This window comes from Palaemon carinicauda, chromosome 33 (genome assembly GCF_036898095.1).
Source record: "Palaemon carinicauda isolate YSFRI2023 chromosome 33, ASM3689809v2, whole genome shotgun sequence".
Taxonomy (NCBI): domain Eukaryota; kingdom Metazoa; phylum Arthropoda; class Malacostraca; order Decapoda; family Palaemonidae; genus Palaemon; species Palaemon carinicauda.
In genome coordinates this window covers 62,762,134-62,781,158 of record NC_090757.1, presented here as the reverse complement: position 1 = coordinate 62,781,158, position 19,025 = coordinate 62,762,134, and the positions used below count along the sequence as shown (strand labels likewise).

At 40.1% G+C, this 19,025-nt stretch overlaps 1 protein-coding gene across 4 annotated transcripts in view; it reads left to right on the top strand.

Moving 5' to 3' along the window:
• LOC137625967 (late secretory pathway protein AVL9 homolog) overlaps positions 1–19,025 on the top strand; it is a 463,937-nt gene that overhangs the window by 295,204 nt on the left and 149,708 nt on the right. For all 4 annotated transcript variants that reach the window (XM_068357038.1, XM_068357039.1, XM_068357037.1 and 1 more), the window contains 3 exons: positions 12,886–13,020; positions 13,856–13,954; positions 18,092–18,263. In XM_068357038.1, coding sequence (XP_068213139.1) covers positions 12,886–13,020; positions 13,856–13,954; positions 18,092–18,263 — 406 coding nt within the window. The remainder of the gene's footprint in view (positions 1–12,885; positions 13,021–13,855; positions 13,955–18,091; positions 18,264–19,025) is intronic.

Sequence of the window (19,025 nt, the reverse complement as noted above, 5' to 3'; positions counted from 1 at the left end):
ATTTAAGGGTAATCCCTGCTTCCCTCTGAGTGTAGCCTTAGGCTACAACCCTAGTTGGTCATGCCTCGAGTTGTCATTCAGGCAAGACTAGGCTAGGGTTTTCTATCCCTTCCCTTAGCTGCAGATGGCAGGTTTTGGGTTTCGGTCAGAACCTCAGAGTAGATAGTCTTGTGCTGGCAGCTGGCCGGCAGGGTGAATAGTCATTCCCCTGACGGAGTATGCGGCCTGCATAGGAGGCTAGACCTCCCTAGACCGCACCTGAAGGGGTTATATTGCCACCTTCTTCCCATGGTCTAGTAGACTAGTCCTGTGCTTGCAGACCCTAGGTTGAAGAATAGACATTCTTCTGCCGCCTAGGATAGCGCCGGCACTGGAACTCTGTTTCTCTCTTGTTTATGGGTGGCGGCACGATTGCTGCCGTCCCCTTAACTGTATTGGCAGACACTAGGCTGGAGAATAGATATTCTCCTTCTGCCTAGGATGGCGCCGATACTGAAACAGAGTTTCTTTAGGGTGTGGTAGGACCGGCAACCCTGCCGGCTCCTTCCACACCTCATACAGGACCCTTTTCCCTCCCCCCACTGTCCTTTAGTGATGGCCTAGCCATCGCAACCCTGTGGCCGTCGTCCTACAATCTCGGCAGATTGTAGGGCCGGCTCGGGCTTCTGCTTGTAGTGGCCTAGTCACTCAGCTTTCCCATATGGACGCAAGGCTCCGGGAGAGCTGCGTCGGCTGGGCCGGCTGCCGGCAAAGGATCCCTTTACTGTAGAGTGTTCTTCAGTCCTCTCTTGGACTGCCATTCACAAACCTGTGGCTGGCAAAGACCGGCAATGGTTGTGGATGGGTGGAAGCTTGAACAATACATTCTTTCCTTCCATTTGAACCATCATTCTGGAGGAAGGCAGTAAGACAGAGCTCTTACATCATCCTTCACTCCTTGCTTTCTCTCTCTCTATCGCCTAGTGCTGCCGGGTACTAACCTAACCAGCAGCTGTCGGCCACTACCCTAGCCGGCAAGATGCTGGCTGGACTTGTGCGCCGGCACCCAACAAGCCGCCGGCGCAACTGACTTGGTCGGCAAAGGCCAGCCGGGTTCAGACTGCCAGCCACTACCCTGACCGGCAAGACGCCGGACTAGTGCGCCGATAGCCGGCGGCCGGTAATCCGCCGGCAACATGCGGGTTGCCGGCCACCATCCCAGCCGGCATACTGTGCCCCAGGTGCTAGCCTTACCGGCAACATGCCGGCTAGAACTACAGTATATGACTATACAGTAGCCAGTATATTTGCAGCATAGATCATACTGCAAACAGAAAACTATAGTATAAAGTATACAGTAGTTAAATTTCCAACATACTCTGTGTGTCCATGCGCAGTCTATTGTTGAGACCATACTATATAAAGAAAGGAAATTTCTTTCCATACACTGATAGATGATCAGTTATAAATGACCCTCATTATTAAACCTTTGGGAAGTCAATGGGCCTCCTGAATAGGATAACCCAGGCTTTAATTTTGAGGGAGGTCACAGCAATTAGCGGGGCAGGAAACACATTTATGTGTCTCTCCTAATTCATTTCTAGCTTACCTATCCTAAGCTATATGCAATATAATGCAAAATATTATTAATAATATTTGTATAATTTATCAAGTGAGATGAACTACCATATACTCATTTCGTTTTCCTCTCTTTACAGGAGGACCACCCTAAGTGCTGCCGAGTCTTCTGCAACGTCAGGAGCAAGGACTTCTGCGGCCACGAGGAGTGCAGGGCGCACTCTCTCTCTGTTCCATCACCAAGGGACCTCTCAAGTATTGGGACCCCCAGGTATGTAATGTATGCAAAGCCTTGGTTACTGAGGCCTTTGATGACCCCAAGACAACGGAGTTAAGGGATGCAGCACAGAGTAAGCTGCGTAGATGGGTCCGTGGCTTCCAGAAGAACGCCACGAGGCCTTACCTTCCGAATGAGCGGATGCGGGCCTATCTGTTCCCTAAGGCATCTGCGGATGCCATCATACCACACCCTCACCTTGAGATCCCTTGCGTCCAGATTTCCGTAGATACGGATGTCTCGGATGCGATGAAGGACATCCATCTAGATGAGAGGATGTCAGAGGTGTCAGAAGACACCGAGAAGGACCTTCTTGTGGGAGGTCAGGAAGAGGAGTCTACCGTGGCTCCTGAAACCAAAGAGGATGAAGTCTAATCGGTGTCCGTTTCGTCGGTTCCAGCCCCAGAACCAGTGCCCTCTATGTCTCTGCTCCTCCATCTGATGAAACGGGAAAGACCCTGTCTACCCTCATGTCAATGATGGAGAGATTTCAGAAGCAGAGTGAAGGAAGGGAAGCTGCATTGAGGAAGGAGATACATCAGCTCGCAGCGTCCCGTGGGTCTCACAGGAGACTCAATGTGAAGGATCTTCCTTCATGTTCTGAGGTAAACCCGTGGAGGCATGCAGAGTACATGCCGATCACAAACGGGAAAATATTTATTTCAGAGAAGCTGGGAGCCGTCCTCATCGAAGATATCGACTTTTGGCCTAGCTATGAGTCTTATCCAGACTGTTTCATCCGTCTGAAGGCAGAACCCGTGTCTAAAGAGGAGACAGAGCCGAAAGAGGTCATAGTTCTTGACCATGGAAAAGCTCAGGCTTTAATGGCTAGCAGTTTGAAAGACAGGGGCTTCACTAACTCTAAAGTGCCAGCCCTGAGTAAGAAACACCCTTCCTTTCTTGCTCCAGCTACACTGGCCTTTCTCTTTGAGGAAAAGGGTTCAAGGCAGTGATGAAGGCAGTAGAAGCTGGGAAACCTTGTCCTACAGTTGAGGAGTGTAGACCCTTATCCCTAGCTCTGCCTACAGATCACAAGGACTGGAAGGAAATACATCTTACCTTCTCTGTCGGGAGGTTGGAGGCGGATATTGCTGGACGCTAGTTCAGTGAAAACCTACCTAAGTTGTCTGACTTTCTCTTGCGCAGAGAGCAAGAGACAAAGGAAAGGCTTGCCGCATCTCTGTCCCTCCAGACCACCTTGGAGGCAATGGCAAGTGACCATAGATCCCCAGACATGATTATGGTCGTGGCCAAGTCACACTTGGCAACACTGGTCAAGGACCTATATGGTTTCGCTAGGTCCAGAAGGGCTTGCAGGGAGTTCGTGTTTGCTTCGGCTGCGGTGAAGCACGAACCCAGGAAGTTGATATCTTCCAATATCTGGGAAAAGGACCTCTTTCCGAGTGAAGTGGTCAAGGACATAGTCGACAAGGCTGCCATAGAGAACAGGAATCTGTTCCAAAAGTGGGGTATGTCGGCTAAGAGGAAGTCTTCCCCGGATGAGGGTCCCCAACCAAAAAGGAAGACGAAGAGGCCAAGGTTGCCCTCTCCCACCGCCAGACAACAACTTCCCATGACCGCGGTGCCCCAGATGGTGGCACAACCCCAACCCACCTACCAGATGGTACCGTAGCAGGTGGTGACCCAGTCACCAGCCTTTACTCCTGCCTATGAGAGGCAGACCACTTCCTTTCGCCCTAAAGGTAGAGGGTCAAATAGAGGTTCCTCTAGACGCCCCTCAAGAGGAAGAGGGGGTAGGGGAGGGCGCGGTCAAGGATGCAAGTCCTCTGGACAACCGAAGCAATGAGATGCTTCCGGTAGGAGGAAGACTCCAATCATTTCCGGATCGCTGGACCTTCGATCCCTGGGCCCACAGCCTGATCAAGAACGGACTAGGTTGGAGCTGGAAGACAGCTCCACCATCATTTCCTCAGTCTTCCAACACTCCACCTCCGTTCTGGAAGAATATACCCGAGAACTCTTGAGCAAATGGGTGATAAGGAGGGCAAAGTCCATCAAATTCCAAGGAAGGCTGTTTTGTGTTCCCAAGAAGGACTCAGACAAACTCGGAGTCATTCTGGACTTGTCGCCACTCAACAAGTTCATAGTAAACTACAAGTTCAGGATGCTGACCCTTCAACACATAAGGACCCTGCTGCTAAAACAGGCATACACTGTCTCCATAGACATGGCAGATGCCTATTGGCACATTCCAATCAATCACCAACTCTCCTCCTACCTAGGATTCAGGCTACAGAAGAAGAAGTACATCTTTGGAGCCATGCCCTTCGGACTAAACATAGCCCCAAGGAACTTTACAAAGCTTGCAGATGCAGTCGTTCAACAACTACGCCTAGAAGGTGTACAGGTGGTAGCCTACCGGGATGATTGGCTGGTGTGGGCAGCATCCGAGACGGAATGCATGCAAGCATCCAAGAAAGTGATCCAGTTCCTGGAACATCTGGGATTCAAGATCAACATAAAAAAGTCTCAACTATCTCCAGCTCAGGAGTTTCAATGGCTTGGAATACGTTGGAACTTACAGTCACACCGCCTCTCCATTCCATCAAAGAAGAGGAGAGAGATAGCGTGATCTGTCAAGAGACTACTGAAATCCGACAGGATATCAAGACGCCAACAGTAGAGAGTGCTGGGCTCCCTTCAGTTTGCATCAGTGACAGACCTGGTGCTAAGAGCACAGTTAAAGGATGCATCAGGAGTCTGGAGAAGATACGCATCAAACGCTCGAAGAGATCTACGAAGACCAATACTGACTCGACTACGATCACTTCTCAAGCCATGGTCAAAGGTCGAGAACCTGAAGAGGTCGGCGCCTCTGCAACCACCTCCACCTTCAGTCATCATACACATGGACGCATCAAAGGAAGGATGGGGAGGTCACTCTCACCAACGGAAAGTCCAAGGGACTTGGTCCTCTCTATTCAAGACCTTCCACATCAACATATTAGAGGCCATGGGAGTCTTTCTCACGCTGAAGAAATTGTCCCCTCGCCATTCAGTCCACATAAGACTGATTCTGGACAGCGAAATGATAATGAGATGCTTGAATCGTCAAGGTTTGAGATCACCCCAACTCAACCAAGTAATGTTGACCATCTTCCGCTTGGCGGAAAAGAAGAGATGGCACTTATCAGAAGTTCACCTTCAAGGATTCCGCAATGTGACGGCGGAGGCTCTATCCAGGCTCACGCCGATAGAGTCAGAATGGTCCCTAGACGCAGGATCATTCTCCTTCATCTCCTGTCAAGTCCCAGAACTGCAGATAGACCTCTTCGCGACGAGCGACAACAAGAAGCTACCTCGTTATGTGGCCCCATACGAGGACCCTCTAGCAGAAGCGGTGGACGCCATGTCCCTCGACTGGAACAGATGGACCAGGATCTACCTGTTCCCTCCAACCAACTTTCTGTTGAAAGTCCTCAACAAGCTGAGATCCTTTCAGGGAACAGCAGCCCTAGTGGCTCCCATGAGCAACTGGTTCCCTCTAGTATTGGAATTGCAGCTGAGGCTGGTCCCTCTGCCAGACCCAGTTCTGACTCAACAAGTACAGAAGTCGACTGTCTTCGCTTCATTACAGAAAACCCAAGACCTTCATCTCATGACTTTCTCTCCTTAGCAGTTAAGAAAATGTTTGGGATCTTGAAAGACAGTATAGACTTCTTAGAAGAATATAAGTCTAAATCTACCAGAAGGCAATATGAGTCGTCTTGGAATAAGTGGGTTGCTTTTGACAAGGCAAGAAGACCAAAAGAGATCTCAACAGATTTCTGTTTATCCTTCTTTATTCACCTTCATGGACAAGCTTTAGCAGCCAACACAATAACAACGTGTAAATCTGCCTTGACTAGACCTTTGCTTTACGCCTTCCAAGTAGACTTATCCAGTGAAATCATTAGCAAGATCCCTAGGCCTGTGCTAGACTTAGGCCTGCAGCACCTCCGAAGCCCATCTCTTGGTCCTTGGATAAGGTCCCATACTTTGCCTCAACAGTGGACAATGAGGACTGCTTTCTGAAAGATTTGACTCAAAAAGTTATATTCCTATTTGCCCTAGCCTCGGGGGCCAGAGTTAGTGAAATAGTGGCCCTTTCTTGGGATGAGGGCCATATTCAGTTCACAGAAGTGGGAGAACTGAATCTCTTTCCTGACCCAACGTTTCTCGCCAAGAACGAGCTACCTACCAAAAGGTGGGGTCCCTGGAGAATCTGCCTTCTGAAGGAAGATGTCTTGCTGTATCCAGTAGAATGTCTAAAGGTTTATCTTCGTAGAACTTCAGACTTCAGGGGAGGACAGCTCTTTAAAGGAGAAACATCGGGCTCAAACTTGTCCCTAACACAACTAAGGGCGAAGATCACCTACTTCATTCGCAGAGCGGATCCTGACAGTACACCCGCAGGTCATGATCCTAGAAAAATTGCTTCGTCATTGAACTTCTTCCAGTACATGAATTTTGAGCGTCTTCGCTCGTATACTGGATGGAATTCATCCAGAGTGTTTTTTTAAACTACGCGAAACAAGTGCAAGAATTGAAAAGGTATGTGGTGGCGACAGGTAGTGTGCTAAAACCTGTCGCTTAGCGCTGCGAGGAACAGTGAATTCTTTGGGACTGTTATGGATAGGGTTTACGTAGTGTTGACACCTTACAGTGCAACATGTTAAGTGAAGTGTCACCAGGGTGGCACTATGGACTGTTCCAGTTACTAAAGGTGAAGAAACAGGGAGTTAACACTTGTGCCATGTGTTTTTACGCAGTGTGAAAAGACAGTCATTCACAGAAATGCATATTAGAAAATTTATTAAATTTTCAGTTCGGTGGCATTAACTAACGTTTCCTTTCAGGTGAAACAAGTATTTCTGATCTTGTCTGCATTTTTATGTTTCTTGTTATTTACTAGCATTTTTTGTTTTACTATAAAATGTATGTTGAATTATTATTTATTTATTACCAATAAATAATTGATTGGTATTTGCGTCTTATTTCGCCCCAAATTTAAATAAATAAAGATATGTATGAGCATTATTTATTTATTCCCTTTTATCTGCATATTAACATGAGAACAACTGAAATAACTTTGTTCTTACATGAATACAAACCTTTTCTGCCTATGCATACCTTGTTCCTTCACGGATTCAAACTTGTCTGTTGTTGTATACTGTAAAGCTAAACCTGTATATGCCTTGGATGCTATGGTGGCTTATGTAAACCTTTGTTCGTATTTGGAATACGAACTTCGACTGGTTGGGTATACAGTGAGACCCGCATGCTTTTTGTAGCAGGTTTGTTCATATGGGATATGCAAACCTCGAGACTTTTCCTGAGTCTGGTATGACTCTTCCCTGCAGGGGGCAGGAAGCACTAACATAGTTCATGATTAGAAGTAATGACGTATAACGGTAACGTCATGTCTCTAAGGTCTGAGCAACCAAGGAAATATTGTCTTGAGGTTAAGGCACAATTGGAAATCCACAGATACATTAATGCTCTGGTAACCTTCCATCAGGACGATATGGCCTGAGCCCAAGAAACGGATTTTGAGCGAAGCGAAAAATCTGTTTTTGGGTGAGATAGCCATGTCGTCCTGATGGACCCGCCCTCCTTTCTATGAAAAGGCCTTGGCAGGATCCCTCCCAAAACTACTGTATTTGTAGCACCTTGCTCAACGCTACAAGGAATAAACATGGCGGCGATGATGGCGCCATCTAGATACTCAAATAGTAACGGAAGAAGGGTACCCTGATAACGGCTCCCCTTCTATTTTTGCCACTTTACCCCTCCAAGCGTAAACGCTATGTGGGGTGAAGATTGCTATGTGGCATGTCAAGAATACATCCCCTGATATTATGCGATATCCTTTAAGGAAACTTTAAGGATATTCGCGCCAGGAGTTAGAATTCTGGAGACCTTATGTTAAATTCTCTGGGAATATCACTGTAGTCAAATATACCCTAGGAAGCTACTTAAAGGAACCTTCCATCAGGACGACATGGCTATCTCACCCAAAAATAGATTTTTCGCTTTGCTCAAAATCCGTGTTTTTGGATGGGTTTGAGGGCTAATGGGGGGAATGCAATAAATGAGGGTTTGTGTCAAAGAAAGCTTTATGCTTTGTATTGTATAAAAAACCACTTTATTTGTTGCATATTCTTTATAGCCCTTAAGTGCCCCCCGCCCCCCACCCCAAGAAGTGCCTTAATCTGTTATTATTTCTTTTAACAGGTACTGACAGCAAGACCCAACACCCAGTAGAAAGACAAGTAGAGGTAGAATAATAGGATTATAGCCATAATGAAGTTGTCAAGACCTGTTTTGTTGTTATAACTTCTTCCCGTACACTGATGAGTAATTCAAGCATGCCCTACTACATGGTAATGTAATTCAGATTAGGAGCAAATGAAACTAGATTATGCCTCAACTGAAAAGGAGTACAATTTAACCATAAAAGAAACCCTTTGTGGTACAACTCAGGAACATAAATGGTGGTCTACCCTTAAATCTGCACTCTTTGGTGTAGATGCAACAGTTCCTCTTTTATTTAAACCAGATGGCTCAGTCACTCACTGTCCAAAGGAAAAGGCAACCCTTTTGGTTGATGTTTTTGATAGTAAACAGTAATGAAAAACTTGAACTTCCTCATTCCTGTTTTCCTGAGGCTAAACTAACTAGTTTAGCTTTTTGATCTCGTGAGATTAAAGTTCTGTTGATGGATCTTGATGCTTACAGAGGTGTAGACCCAAATGGTGTTTTTCCTTTGTTTTTTATAAAGACAGCAGATTCTTAGCTCCAAAGTTATGTTATTTTGTGCAAGTTAGCTAGAAGAGGAGTTTTTAGCACTTGTTGGAGAATTGGTAATGTTACTCCTCTATGTACATGCGTTTGTGGTAGCTCAAGTCCCACTGATTACCACTCAATTTCCATAACTCCCATATTATCTAAAGTTTTTGAACGTCTTCTTTTAAAACGTCTTAATAGGTTTGCTGAAGGTAATCATCTACTCCCTAGTTTGCAATTTGGTTTTCGTAAAGGCCTTGGAGCATGTGATGCCCTTCTTACAATCTCCAATGCTGTACAGAAATCCCTTGATTGTGGTCAGGAAATTCGTATGATTGGCCTTGATTTTAGTGCTGCCTTTGACCGTGTTAATCATGAGGCCCTTGTTTTCAAACTGAAATAGTTGGGAGTGGGTGGGTCGTTTCTTAGCATTATTATTGATTCTTTAAGTACAGTAATATATCTCAAAGAGTTGCTGTTGATGGGCACCATAGTGAGTATAGGAATGTGATATCTGGTGTTCCACAGGGTAGTGTTCTTGGCCCATTACTTTTCATACTATATACACATGACATGTGGTTTGGCCTAGAAAACAAGCTTGTTGCATATGCATATGATGCTACTCTCTTTGCATCAATTTCATCTCCTGAATGTAGATCTTGGGTTGGTGAATCCCTTAATAGAGATTTAGCTAAAATTAGTGCATGGTGCAAATTATGGGGTATGAAGCTGAATCTTAACAAAACCCAAAGTATGATTGTAGGTAGGTCAAGGACAGTTGCTCCTCAACATGTGGATCTCAGTATTGATAATGTTTCTTTAAATTTGTATGACTCTTTTAAAATTTTAGGTGTGATTCTCGACAGCAAATTTACTTTTGAGAAACACATCAGGTCTGTGTCTTCTTCAATTGCACAAAAAAATTGGCTTATTGAGAAAGTCTTACAAGATTTTCGGTGATCAATCTGTTCTGAAGAAGTGTTTTAATTCTTTCATTCTACCTTGTTTTGAGTATTGTTCTCCTGTCTGGTCTTCAGCTGCTGATTCTCATCTTAATTTGTTGGACAGAAACTTACGGTCTATTAAATTTCTTATTCCTGATCTAGATATTAATGTTTGGCACCGTTGTTCAATTAGTTCATTATGCATGTTGCATAAGATTTTTCATAACTCTGACCATCCTTTACATTCAGCTCTCCTTGGACAATTCTATCCTCTTTGTAATACTAGGCAGGCAGTTAATTCTAATAGCCAGGCCTTCTCCATCACGAGGCTCAATACTAAACAATATTCTAGAGGTTTTGTTCCAGCTGTTACCAAGTTGTGGAATGATCTTCCTAATCGGGTAGTTGAATCAGTAGAACTTCAAAAGTTCAAAGTTGGAGCAAATGTTTTTATGTTGACCAGGCTGACATGAGTCTTTTTATTGTTTATGTGTGACATATCTGTTTTTGACGTTGTTAATAGTTTATATAGGACATATATTGTTAATTTATTCTCATCATTTATTTATTTCCTTATTTCCTTTCTTCACTCGGTTATTTTTCCCTGTTGGAGCCCTTGGGCTTATAGCATCTTGCTTTTCCAACTAGGGTTGTAGCTTGGCTAGTAATGATAATAATAATAATAATAATAATAATAATAATAATAATAATAATAATAATAATAATAATAATAATAATAATAATAATAATAATAATATTCTTATCACTGACTGATGTTGTCCCATCATAGTGTAATTGTTTTTTCATATATGCACACAGAATTTCCATGGATAGTGTTTCACATACTTGTCCCCAGAAACAAGTTAACATAAAGTGGCATAGAAAAGTTTTCAGCGGTAGCCAAACTTTTAAGTGTTGTCAGTGCCCAAACCTGGTTGACTGTTCATGCAGATAATGAACCACAGTGTTGCAGGGTTCTCCTTTAAGCTTGAAGTATTTTCTGTCATAAGCCTGGAACTTTCTCTGGATAATATCTACATTAAACAGTAAAGCTCTGTCTTGGTGTTGACAATTAGAAAATTTTCATCACAAATCAGATAGGCCTTTATCCTGAAAAAGGCCTCCTAGTGTCACATCTTATTTTTTGTGTTTCATTATGTACTATGATGTGTAGATGTTTGTAGCATAGCTTTAGGAAGTTACTATATGGTACTGTATTTGATATGCTATTTAGCCATCCCCTCTGGGTGTAACACTGAAGATTGTAAGTTTTTTCTCTCAGGAATTATATATATATTTTTTTTCCTTTTCACAAAAATAAATGTTTTTCTTATTTTTTTGAAGACAGCATTTCATTCAAGTACCTTACACCATTGTGTCCCCTTTTCAGCCACTAATTGTTTTTTTTTTTCTTAGTATCATTGTTTTTTTTTTTTTTTTACTTAACCTGAAAACAGCTTATCTCTGAATAATATAATGCAATTATGCTTTTAGCTGGGTACCCTTGCCCAGTACAAATCAAGGGGTGGTGGCCAGTGCTCTGTTCTCTTGACCTGTTACCTAGATTTTTGGGTATTCCACCGTTTTACCTTTTTTGTGTAGTGAACGTTGGAGTGTGGTCGGCATTCGGACACTAGGCAGTTTGGGTGCTACCTATGGCCACAGTCAGCAAACCACTACAATAATTTTGTCTGAAAGTATATTTCTTGTTTTTATTCCAGTTATTGCCCTTGCTCTTTCTTGTGGTTGTTTTTTATTATCCTTTAAGGATGGGTAAGGACTTTATTTAGATATACAGTATTCTCATTTCCTTGGTTATAAATGTGACATAGATTTATATTTTATTATATCGATATTTGAATGTTAAAACACATTTCCTTGGTTATAAATGTGACATAGATTTATATTTTGTTATATTGATATTTGAAGGCTAAAACACATTTTTCAGGATATGTTTATTATCCAGATTGGATTTATGTTTTATGTAGTCTGGTGGTTTTTTCTTCCATAACTGACTGGTTGTTTAACCCCAGTTTACGTGCAGCAGGTAGTATAATTGTTTCATAGTTTTTAAATTGAATAGTTTAAATTTCATATCTTACATTGGTATAGTCTTCTTTAAAATAAATTCAGTACCTACTGCTGAGTTAATCATTTATATTGTCATAATTTTATAACTAATAATGTTTTTTCATATTATACCTATTTACATGCAGGCTAGGAAGTAAAACTGATTCAAGCAAGGAAAATGCCCTCAGATGCAAAAAAAAAATTCAAATCATATTTGCCTACAATTCATACTAACTTTTTTACTTTAATTATTATTATATAGTCTATATTAATTCATTTATAATTATAATTTAATGTTTTTTTTTTTTTTTTGTAAATAAAAAGGTTGTTTGTATATGTATAATTTCTTATTCCTGGTAGGAAGCTACGTGCTTTACATAATTATTTTTCAGCTTATGAGTCAAATGGCCGGTAACTTGGAGAGGGGAGAGTGATGTCTCTCTCCTTGATCCAATAGTAAAGTGAGGTTCACAGCCTGGGTGTGTGAGTGAGAGGAGTTGTTACTACCCAAACTCCCCCGCTAACTAGGGGGTGAGTGGTTAATCCTTGCTAAAAGTCTAATGGCTCATCTTTCAGCTTCACCAGAAATAATATCCTATAAATGGGTACAGGTTTGTATCTTTAGGAAAAATACAAATTACTTCCGAATGTGTCATTTATATATGTTTGCTCTGAAACTTACATTCACTTATGTTATTTCTGGGCTTTTAATTTTGTATCCATGTTTGTACAGTATTAGACAATGTTACCAATTATATTTTTGTTGAATAACCACAAATGAAGGTGCTAAATAGCATACAGTACTTACCTATGGGATAGCCAGAGGAATTTGTAAAAGGTTTTTGCTGCCATTAGATATTTCAATACATTTGTTACATTCAATTACGTATAATATTTAATTAAAGTTCTTTGACTTACCTAAGATATGTTTGGTATTCTAAATCATGATATGAATGATACTTAATGATGAAGGATAATAACAGATAAAACTTATGCTAAATTAGGGTTGACATTCTTTTCCCTTATTTTGGATGATGACATCAATATTGGATATACCGTATGCTTAGATCTAAATTAAACTACTCAAATCTTGATGTTCTAAAAACTAAACATTGAGTCAACTTATACACTGGCTTACAATTGAAGAATATCTGTGTTATAATGTGTGATATTTGCTGATTTTTAAGAATGTGAAGATTTATGATGTATTAGTTAGAATAAAAAACAGTTTTGCATGTTTGCTTTCAGGGAAACTTGGTCCATCCTTATCTCTCACTTCAGTATTTGGATGTCTTGAGTGCACCAACTTCTCGAGCATTTTTAGTGGGAGCATCTAATGCTCTTTTTGTACACAAGAAACATTTATATGATGTTCTTGTTCAGGTAAGTGTTTTTGATTCGTCAATGAAACGAGTTTCTGTAGAAAGAATTGCCTTGCCATCAATTCATATTTTTTACCTCAGCATTTTACTTTACAAAAAAGTTAGGTTACAGTAATTTTATCAATACTTTCTCTTTAGTTTTTTTATTTCCTTGTTTCTTTTCCTCACTGAGCTATTTTTCCCTGTTGAAGTCTTAGTAATAGGGCTTATCGCATCCTGCTTTTCCAACGTAAGTTTATGGCTTTGCTTGTAATAATAATAATAATAATAATAATAATACTGATAATAATAATAATAATAATGATAATAATAATAATAATGATAATAATAATGATAATAATAAGATTGAAATAGATTATGGAAATAATAGTATAATAATAAAATAATAATGAAATGAAATAAAAAAAATAAAAAGATAATTAAAAATAATAATATAGTAATGAGATGATAATAATAATAATAATAATAATAATATAATAATAATAATAATAATAATAATAATAATAATAATAATAATAATAAAATAATAATAATAAAATAATAATAAAATAATGAAATAATGAAATAATGAAATAATGAAATAATGAAATAATAAAAGAATAATAAAATAATAAGATAATGATAATAAAATTATAAAATGATGATGATAATGATGATTTGGTTTCCACTAGTATGTCTTCTCATATGATGATTGTAATTTGGTTTCCACTAGTACGTCTTCTCATATAAGCATTTTCTTAAAGTCATTGCAAATACAAACTGATACTGTATGTATGTACAGCACAAACTATAATACAGCATCATTCTCTATAATTACATTTTGCTTAATACTTCAGTTGGAGGAAGGAAAAATAGAGATACCAGACCCAGAGCTGAAACGCCAGTTGAGCTTATCAACGGAAGATCTTCGGTTTGCGGAAAATATTGTGAGGCAGGTAAGCTTGTCTTGCTATACAGTATCTTCTTTGGGGATTATTCTGTTAGGTTTTCTTTTCTGTACCTCTGAGCAGTAAGGGGAGAGAGGTTTGTCATACCCTGGTGAGAGGGGGTACCTCAAGAGGTACACTCGGAAACCACAGTCTCCCAAAAATTACTGAACCAGCAGTTTTGATGGGTTGCGTACTCTAGTTATGATATAGTCTTGGAAGCTCAGGCATTAAGGAAGAATGTTCAAGATGTGTACCGTAAATCATGCTTCCATTCCACCATTTAGAGTGAGTTGCTATATAAAGGTTGAATTATGTAGAGTCCCTGCTTATGTAGGCATCAAAAGAAATGAATATGTTCATAAAGAAAATATATCCAAAATTACTAACAAGGTCTGTTATACTTATTCCTGATAATTTTTATTACTATTTATCATACAATATCAAATAAATATCAGGCATTTTATTATGAATCTAACAATAGATATAAAGAAATACTAAATTGAAGGTTGTACTGTGGTGTTCTATCCAAAAGGAAGGAAGGATAAAAATTTTTAAAAAGGTGCTGGGAGATTCATTACCATGGCTATGAACTTCAATCATTTTAGCATACACATGACAAACAAAAATGTAATTGCTAAGCAGTAAGACTATGCATAAAAGTTGTGTTTTTTGTTTGTAGAAAAACAAGCAGTTCATTGGAATAGAGATACAGTAGGGTTGCCCGGACTATCTTATTTCCTAGTAATGCTGCTGATACAAAGATACAAAACCTAAGTGATTTAATTTTATAACATACTTATTTCTATAAATCTTACCTACAAATCATTAGCTACATTCAGACCTTGCTTTACGCGAGTTTATAATATGCAATTTCTCTTCAACGAGACACATAGAACTGTAATACAGTACCTATTAAATAAATAAACAAATGTTCATGATAATAAATCTTGCGGCGCTGTGATTTCAAACAGCTCACGGTCCTTTCCACTGGGCTTGCTTTGTGCTACTTCCCTCTCCCTCCACCCAGCTCATCCCAGCTCTTGCTGTACACTGTATATCCATTTACTTTGGTAAAAAAATTACAGCTATATTTGAAATAAACCAGATTTTGATTAAACTGGTGTTTCACTTAAGTGTATTTAATAATAATGCATGTAATATTCACATTAAAGTATTGTATTTGTAAATAAAAACATAGGGAATTATAATCTTTTCCATTGTTTACGTTTATGCTTTGAAAATCAGTTTATTAAGGCGTGTTACTAAAGGATGTGTCATATTTCCTAAAAGAAACAATTGTTACTTGATCTATTATTTTTAATTATCATAATAATTTCAATAGTTTTATTTGAAATACTGTACATTCTTCTGTAAAGGATGACCCCATGTAATGGGCAAATGACTATTTCAAGGCCAGCATAGCATTACCAACCAAGCCTGGCTAAATTCCTCGTCAGGCTTGGAGGAGCGAAGAGAAGAAAAGCCTCCTTTTGTTTTTTTTTCTATGTTGGCTACCTCCCAAAATTGGGGGAAGTGCCTTGGTTAATAGGTTATAATCTTTACTGTTGCTACTGTTATATTTTCATGTTTTTAATTTATAAAATAAGCTGTATTTCTATTTAAGTATAAAAAGAAAACTATTTGTGATTTGATAATGTATACATATTCATCATTGAATGGTGTGTCCGAGTGTACCCTCAAGCAAGAGAACTCTACCCCAAGAAAGTGGAAGACCCTGGTACAGAGGCTCTGGCATTACCCAAGACTAAAGAACAATGGTTTGATTTTGGAGTGCCCTTCTAGAAGAGCTGCTTACCGTAGCTAAAGAGTCTCTCCTACCCTTACCAAAAAGAATGTGGCCACTGAACAATTTCAGTGCAGTAGTTAACCCCTTGAGAGAAGAATTGTTTGGTAATCTCCTATGTAAATATGTAAAGGATAGGCCAGACTATTCGGTGTATATGTAGGCAGAGGGAAAATGAACCGTAACCAGAGAGAAGGATCCAATGTAGTACTGTCAGGCCAGTCAAAGGACCCCATAACTCTCTAGCGGTAGTATCTCAATGGGTGGCCTGTGCCCTGGCCAACCTACTACTTATGGAATGTAGTCCGTGTACTAAGATGCCTGAAAGGAGCACCCTACGAGCCACTGTTTCAGGTATCCGATCTTTACCTGACGCTTAAAATGGTCTTCCTGCTCACCCTGGTCTCAACCAAGAGGGTCAGTAAATTGCACTGCTGTCTTTCCTAGGATGTCTCCCATTCAAAGAGATGTGGAGAGGTAATGCTTGGCTTCGTCCCTGAGTTTGTTGCAAAGACTCAAAATCTGGCAGTAGGATATCCTAGATTCAGGCTCTTCCAGATTGAGAGTTTCCATAGCATAACCTATGACCCAGATCAACTGAGGTGTTACCCTAAACGAACTGCAGGAGCACGTCCCCGAGTGAACAGATTGTTTGTGAGCACAGGGAATTTAAGAGGAGAGTCACAAAGAACACAATCTCAGCATGGATTCACAGGGTCATAGATCGAGCTTTGAATCCTGACTCTCCTCCACAATCGCGGAAACCAGGAACTCATGATGTTAGGGGCATAAGTATGTCCATAGCATTTAAGAAAAAGTACTCTGTAACGCAGGTGCTGCAAGCAGAAGTGTGAAAGCGTCAGACGACCTTCACCGCCCATTACCTGCTAGATGTAACCCGTAGGAACATGGAGACATTCTCTATCGGTCCTGGGGTGGCTTTACAACAAGTGGTTTAAACACCAAGCTCCTTGATTGGACAAGTAGCAGATGATCGTGAGCAGACATTACCTGAGATTAAGTCTGGGAAGAATGATGATAGTGACTAGCACCTTTCTTTCATCTACCCTTCTCTTGGGACACAGCACACTTGGTACGCTGCAAGCTGGCCTCAGCTATCTGCAGGTAATACAGGTAATAACCATTTCCCTTATGTAATCTTATATATGTTCATATATTTGTTATGTCCCCACTTCCCGTAGTGAGGTGGCTATTGAGAAATATCCATTAGTTTGTTCAAGGAAGTCCTAGGACACTTTTTAGAATTCTTACCTGGACAAGTCATATAGCTTAGTTATAATACAATCACACGGGTTGCTCAGACTGCTAACGTGTGCACGTGCACTGGAGTTTAGCGAAGTGTCAGGGTGAGTTCTCTATAAGCTCGTGCATTGTACAGAGGAATACCTCTGGTCATTTAGTGTTGGAACAGATGACAAAATTGTAAAGTAATTTGAAAATTTCCTAACCATACAAACCTTGAGCTCTTTATACGAATTTGTCCTGCCAGCACCTATAACACTGCAACTCCTGTCTGCAATCAAAAGTGAATATAGAACACAGGCACGCGTGTGAGTGGGGTAGTCGCTTCCATCCTAGCCCCCCTCCTTGCTAATTAGCGGTGGGTAGTTAAACCTCCGTAAAAGTCTTATGGCTAGTGTTCCAGCTTTGCCAAAAGTATGTTCCCTATAAAGAGCTCAAGGTTTGTATCTTTAGGAAAAGTACAAATAACTCAAATTTGTCATATTTCACTTGTAGAATCACCAATGATTTATGTTGCTACTATTGACTTATTACTAATTAAGCTGATGAATTGATCCTTATGTCCACATACAAAAGAGAGAATGACATACCTTGCTAATCAGCTAATCAGAAGCATTACCTAAATTAAGAAATGCTAAATATATTTTAAGCAGGATACTTGATGCCCTTCATAGAGATAGTGAATGAATGCCTGTCCTGCTTTCTTGCTTCCATGTGTAATGGACCATATGATTTTGTATTCAAGATGAAAAAAGTTATTTCTAAATAGAATTAAGAAAATACCAAAATATTTTCTGTAATTAAATGGATTGATTTTTAAAATGTAGATCTTGGTTAAACTTCTTCCTTAGGTTGAACCCAAGATGAGATTTAGTTCAAGATAATTGAAGTTAAATTTTTGGATCATAGTAATGTTATGTCATGGCAATTGTGCATTAATTGAGTTGGGAGTCAAAGTTTGACTTCCCATCTTGGACCAGCAATGAGGACTTTTATGACGTGTTTGTTTGGGGTCTTCATTTTTTTTTTTTTTCTAAATATAATGATGATAAATACGATCTATGTTTATATTACAGGTTGAAGCTGTAAGTGCAACCTTAAACAGCAAACCCCAAAATGGGTCTTCTCCCATTAATAGTCATCCTGATGTCTTCCTTGAAGGAGTTGGTTGGGTTGGGGGCGAAGAATGGCTTCGCTATCAATTTAAGGTTTATCTTCTTTCCCTTCTCAGATCATCTGTTTATCCAGGTAGGGTTATTTTTCTGTAAATTGAAGTCATATATGTAATACCTCTTGATACGAAATTTCTGTATACTGTACGAAAAATTCATAATATGAAGAGATACGAAGATTTTTCACCTCATATTATGAAAAACCCCTCAGGATATGAAACGAGATTTTTGGGCTCAAGCCATGTCGTCCTGATGGAAGGTTCCTATTGGTAGCTTTCTAAGGGATATTTGGCTTCAGTGATATTCCCAGAGAATTGACCTTTAGGTCTCCAGAATTCTAACTCCTGGCGCGAATATCCTTAAATTTTTCTTAAGGATATCGCATAATATTAGGGGACGTATATCTTGATACGACACATGGCAATCTTCACCCCGAGTAGCGTTTTCGCTTTGAGGGGGAAAAGTGGCGAAACTGAAGGGGAGCCGTTATCAAGGTTACCCTTCCTCCCATACTATTAAATGGCTCCAAGATGGCGTTCATTCCTTCTTTGGTAGCGATTTCGCACGGTGGTTTTCCCTGTTATCTAACGTTCTTGAGAGGATTTATTATGCATTCCCCAGCTTCTTCTGCTTCTGGAAAGTTGAGTATTTAGTCTTTACAGTGTATAATTTTTAGCTTTTGCTTCACAGTGAAATTAGTTTAATTTAATGTGTTTATGGAGCTTGGCCAGTTCCCTAGGCGCCATATTGGGCGCTGTCGTTTGTCATGCATGTGTTATTTAGTCAGCAGAACGACATTCAAGGTTTTGATAGCATTAATAAATTATGAAAGTTATTT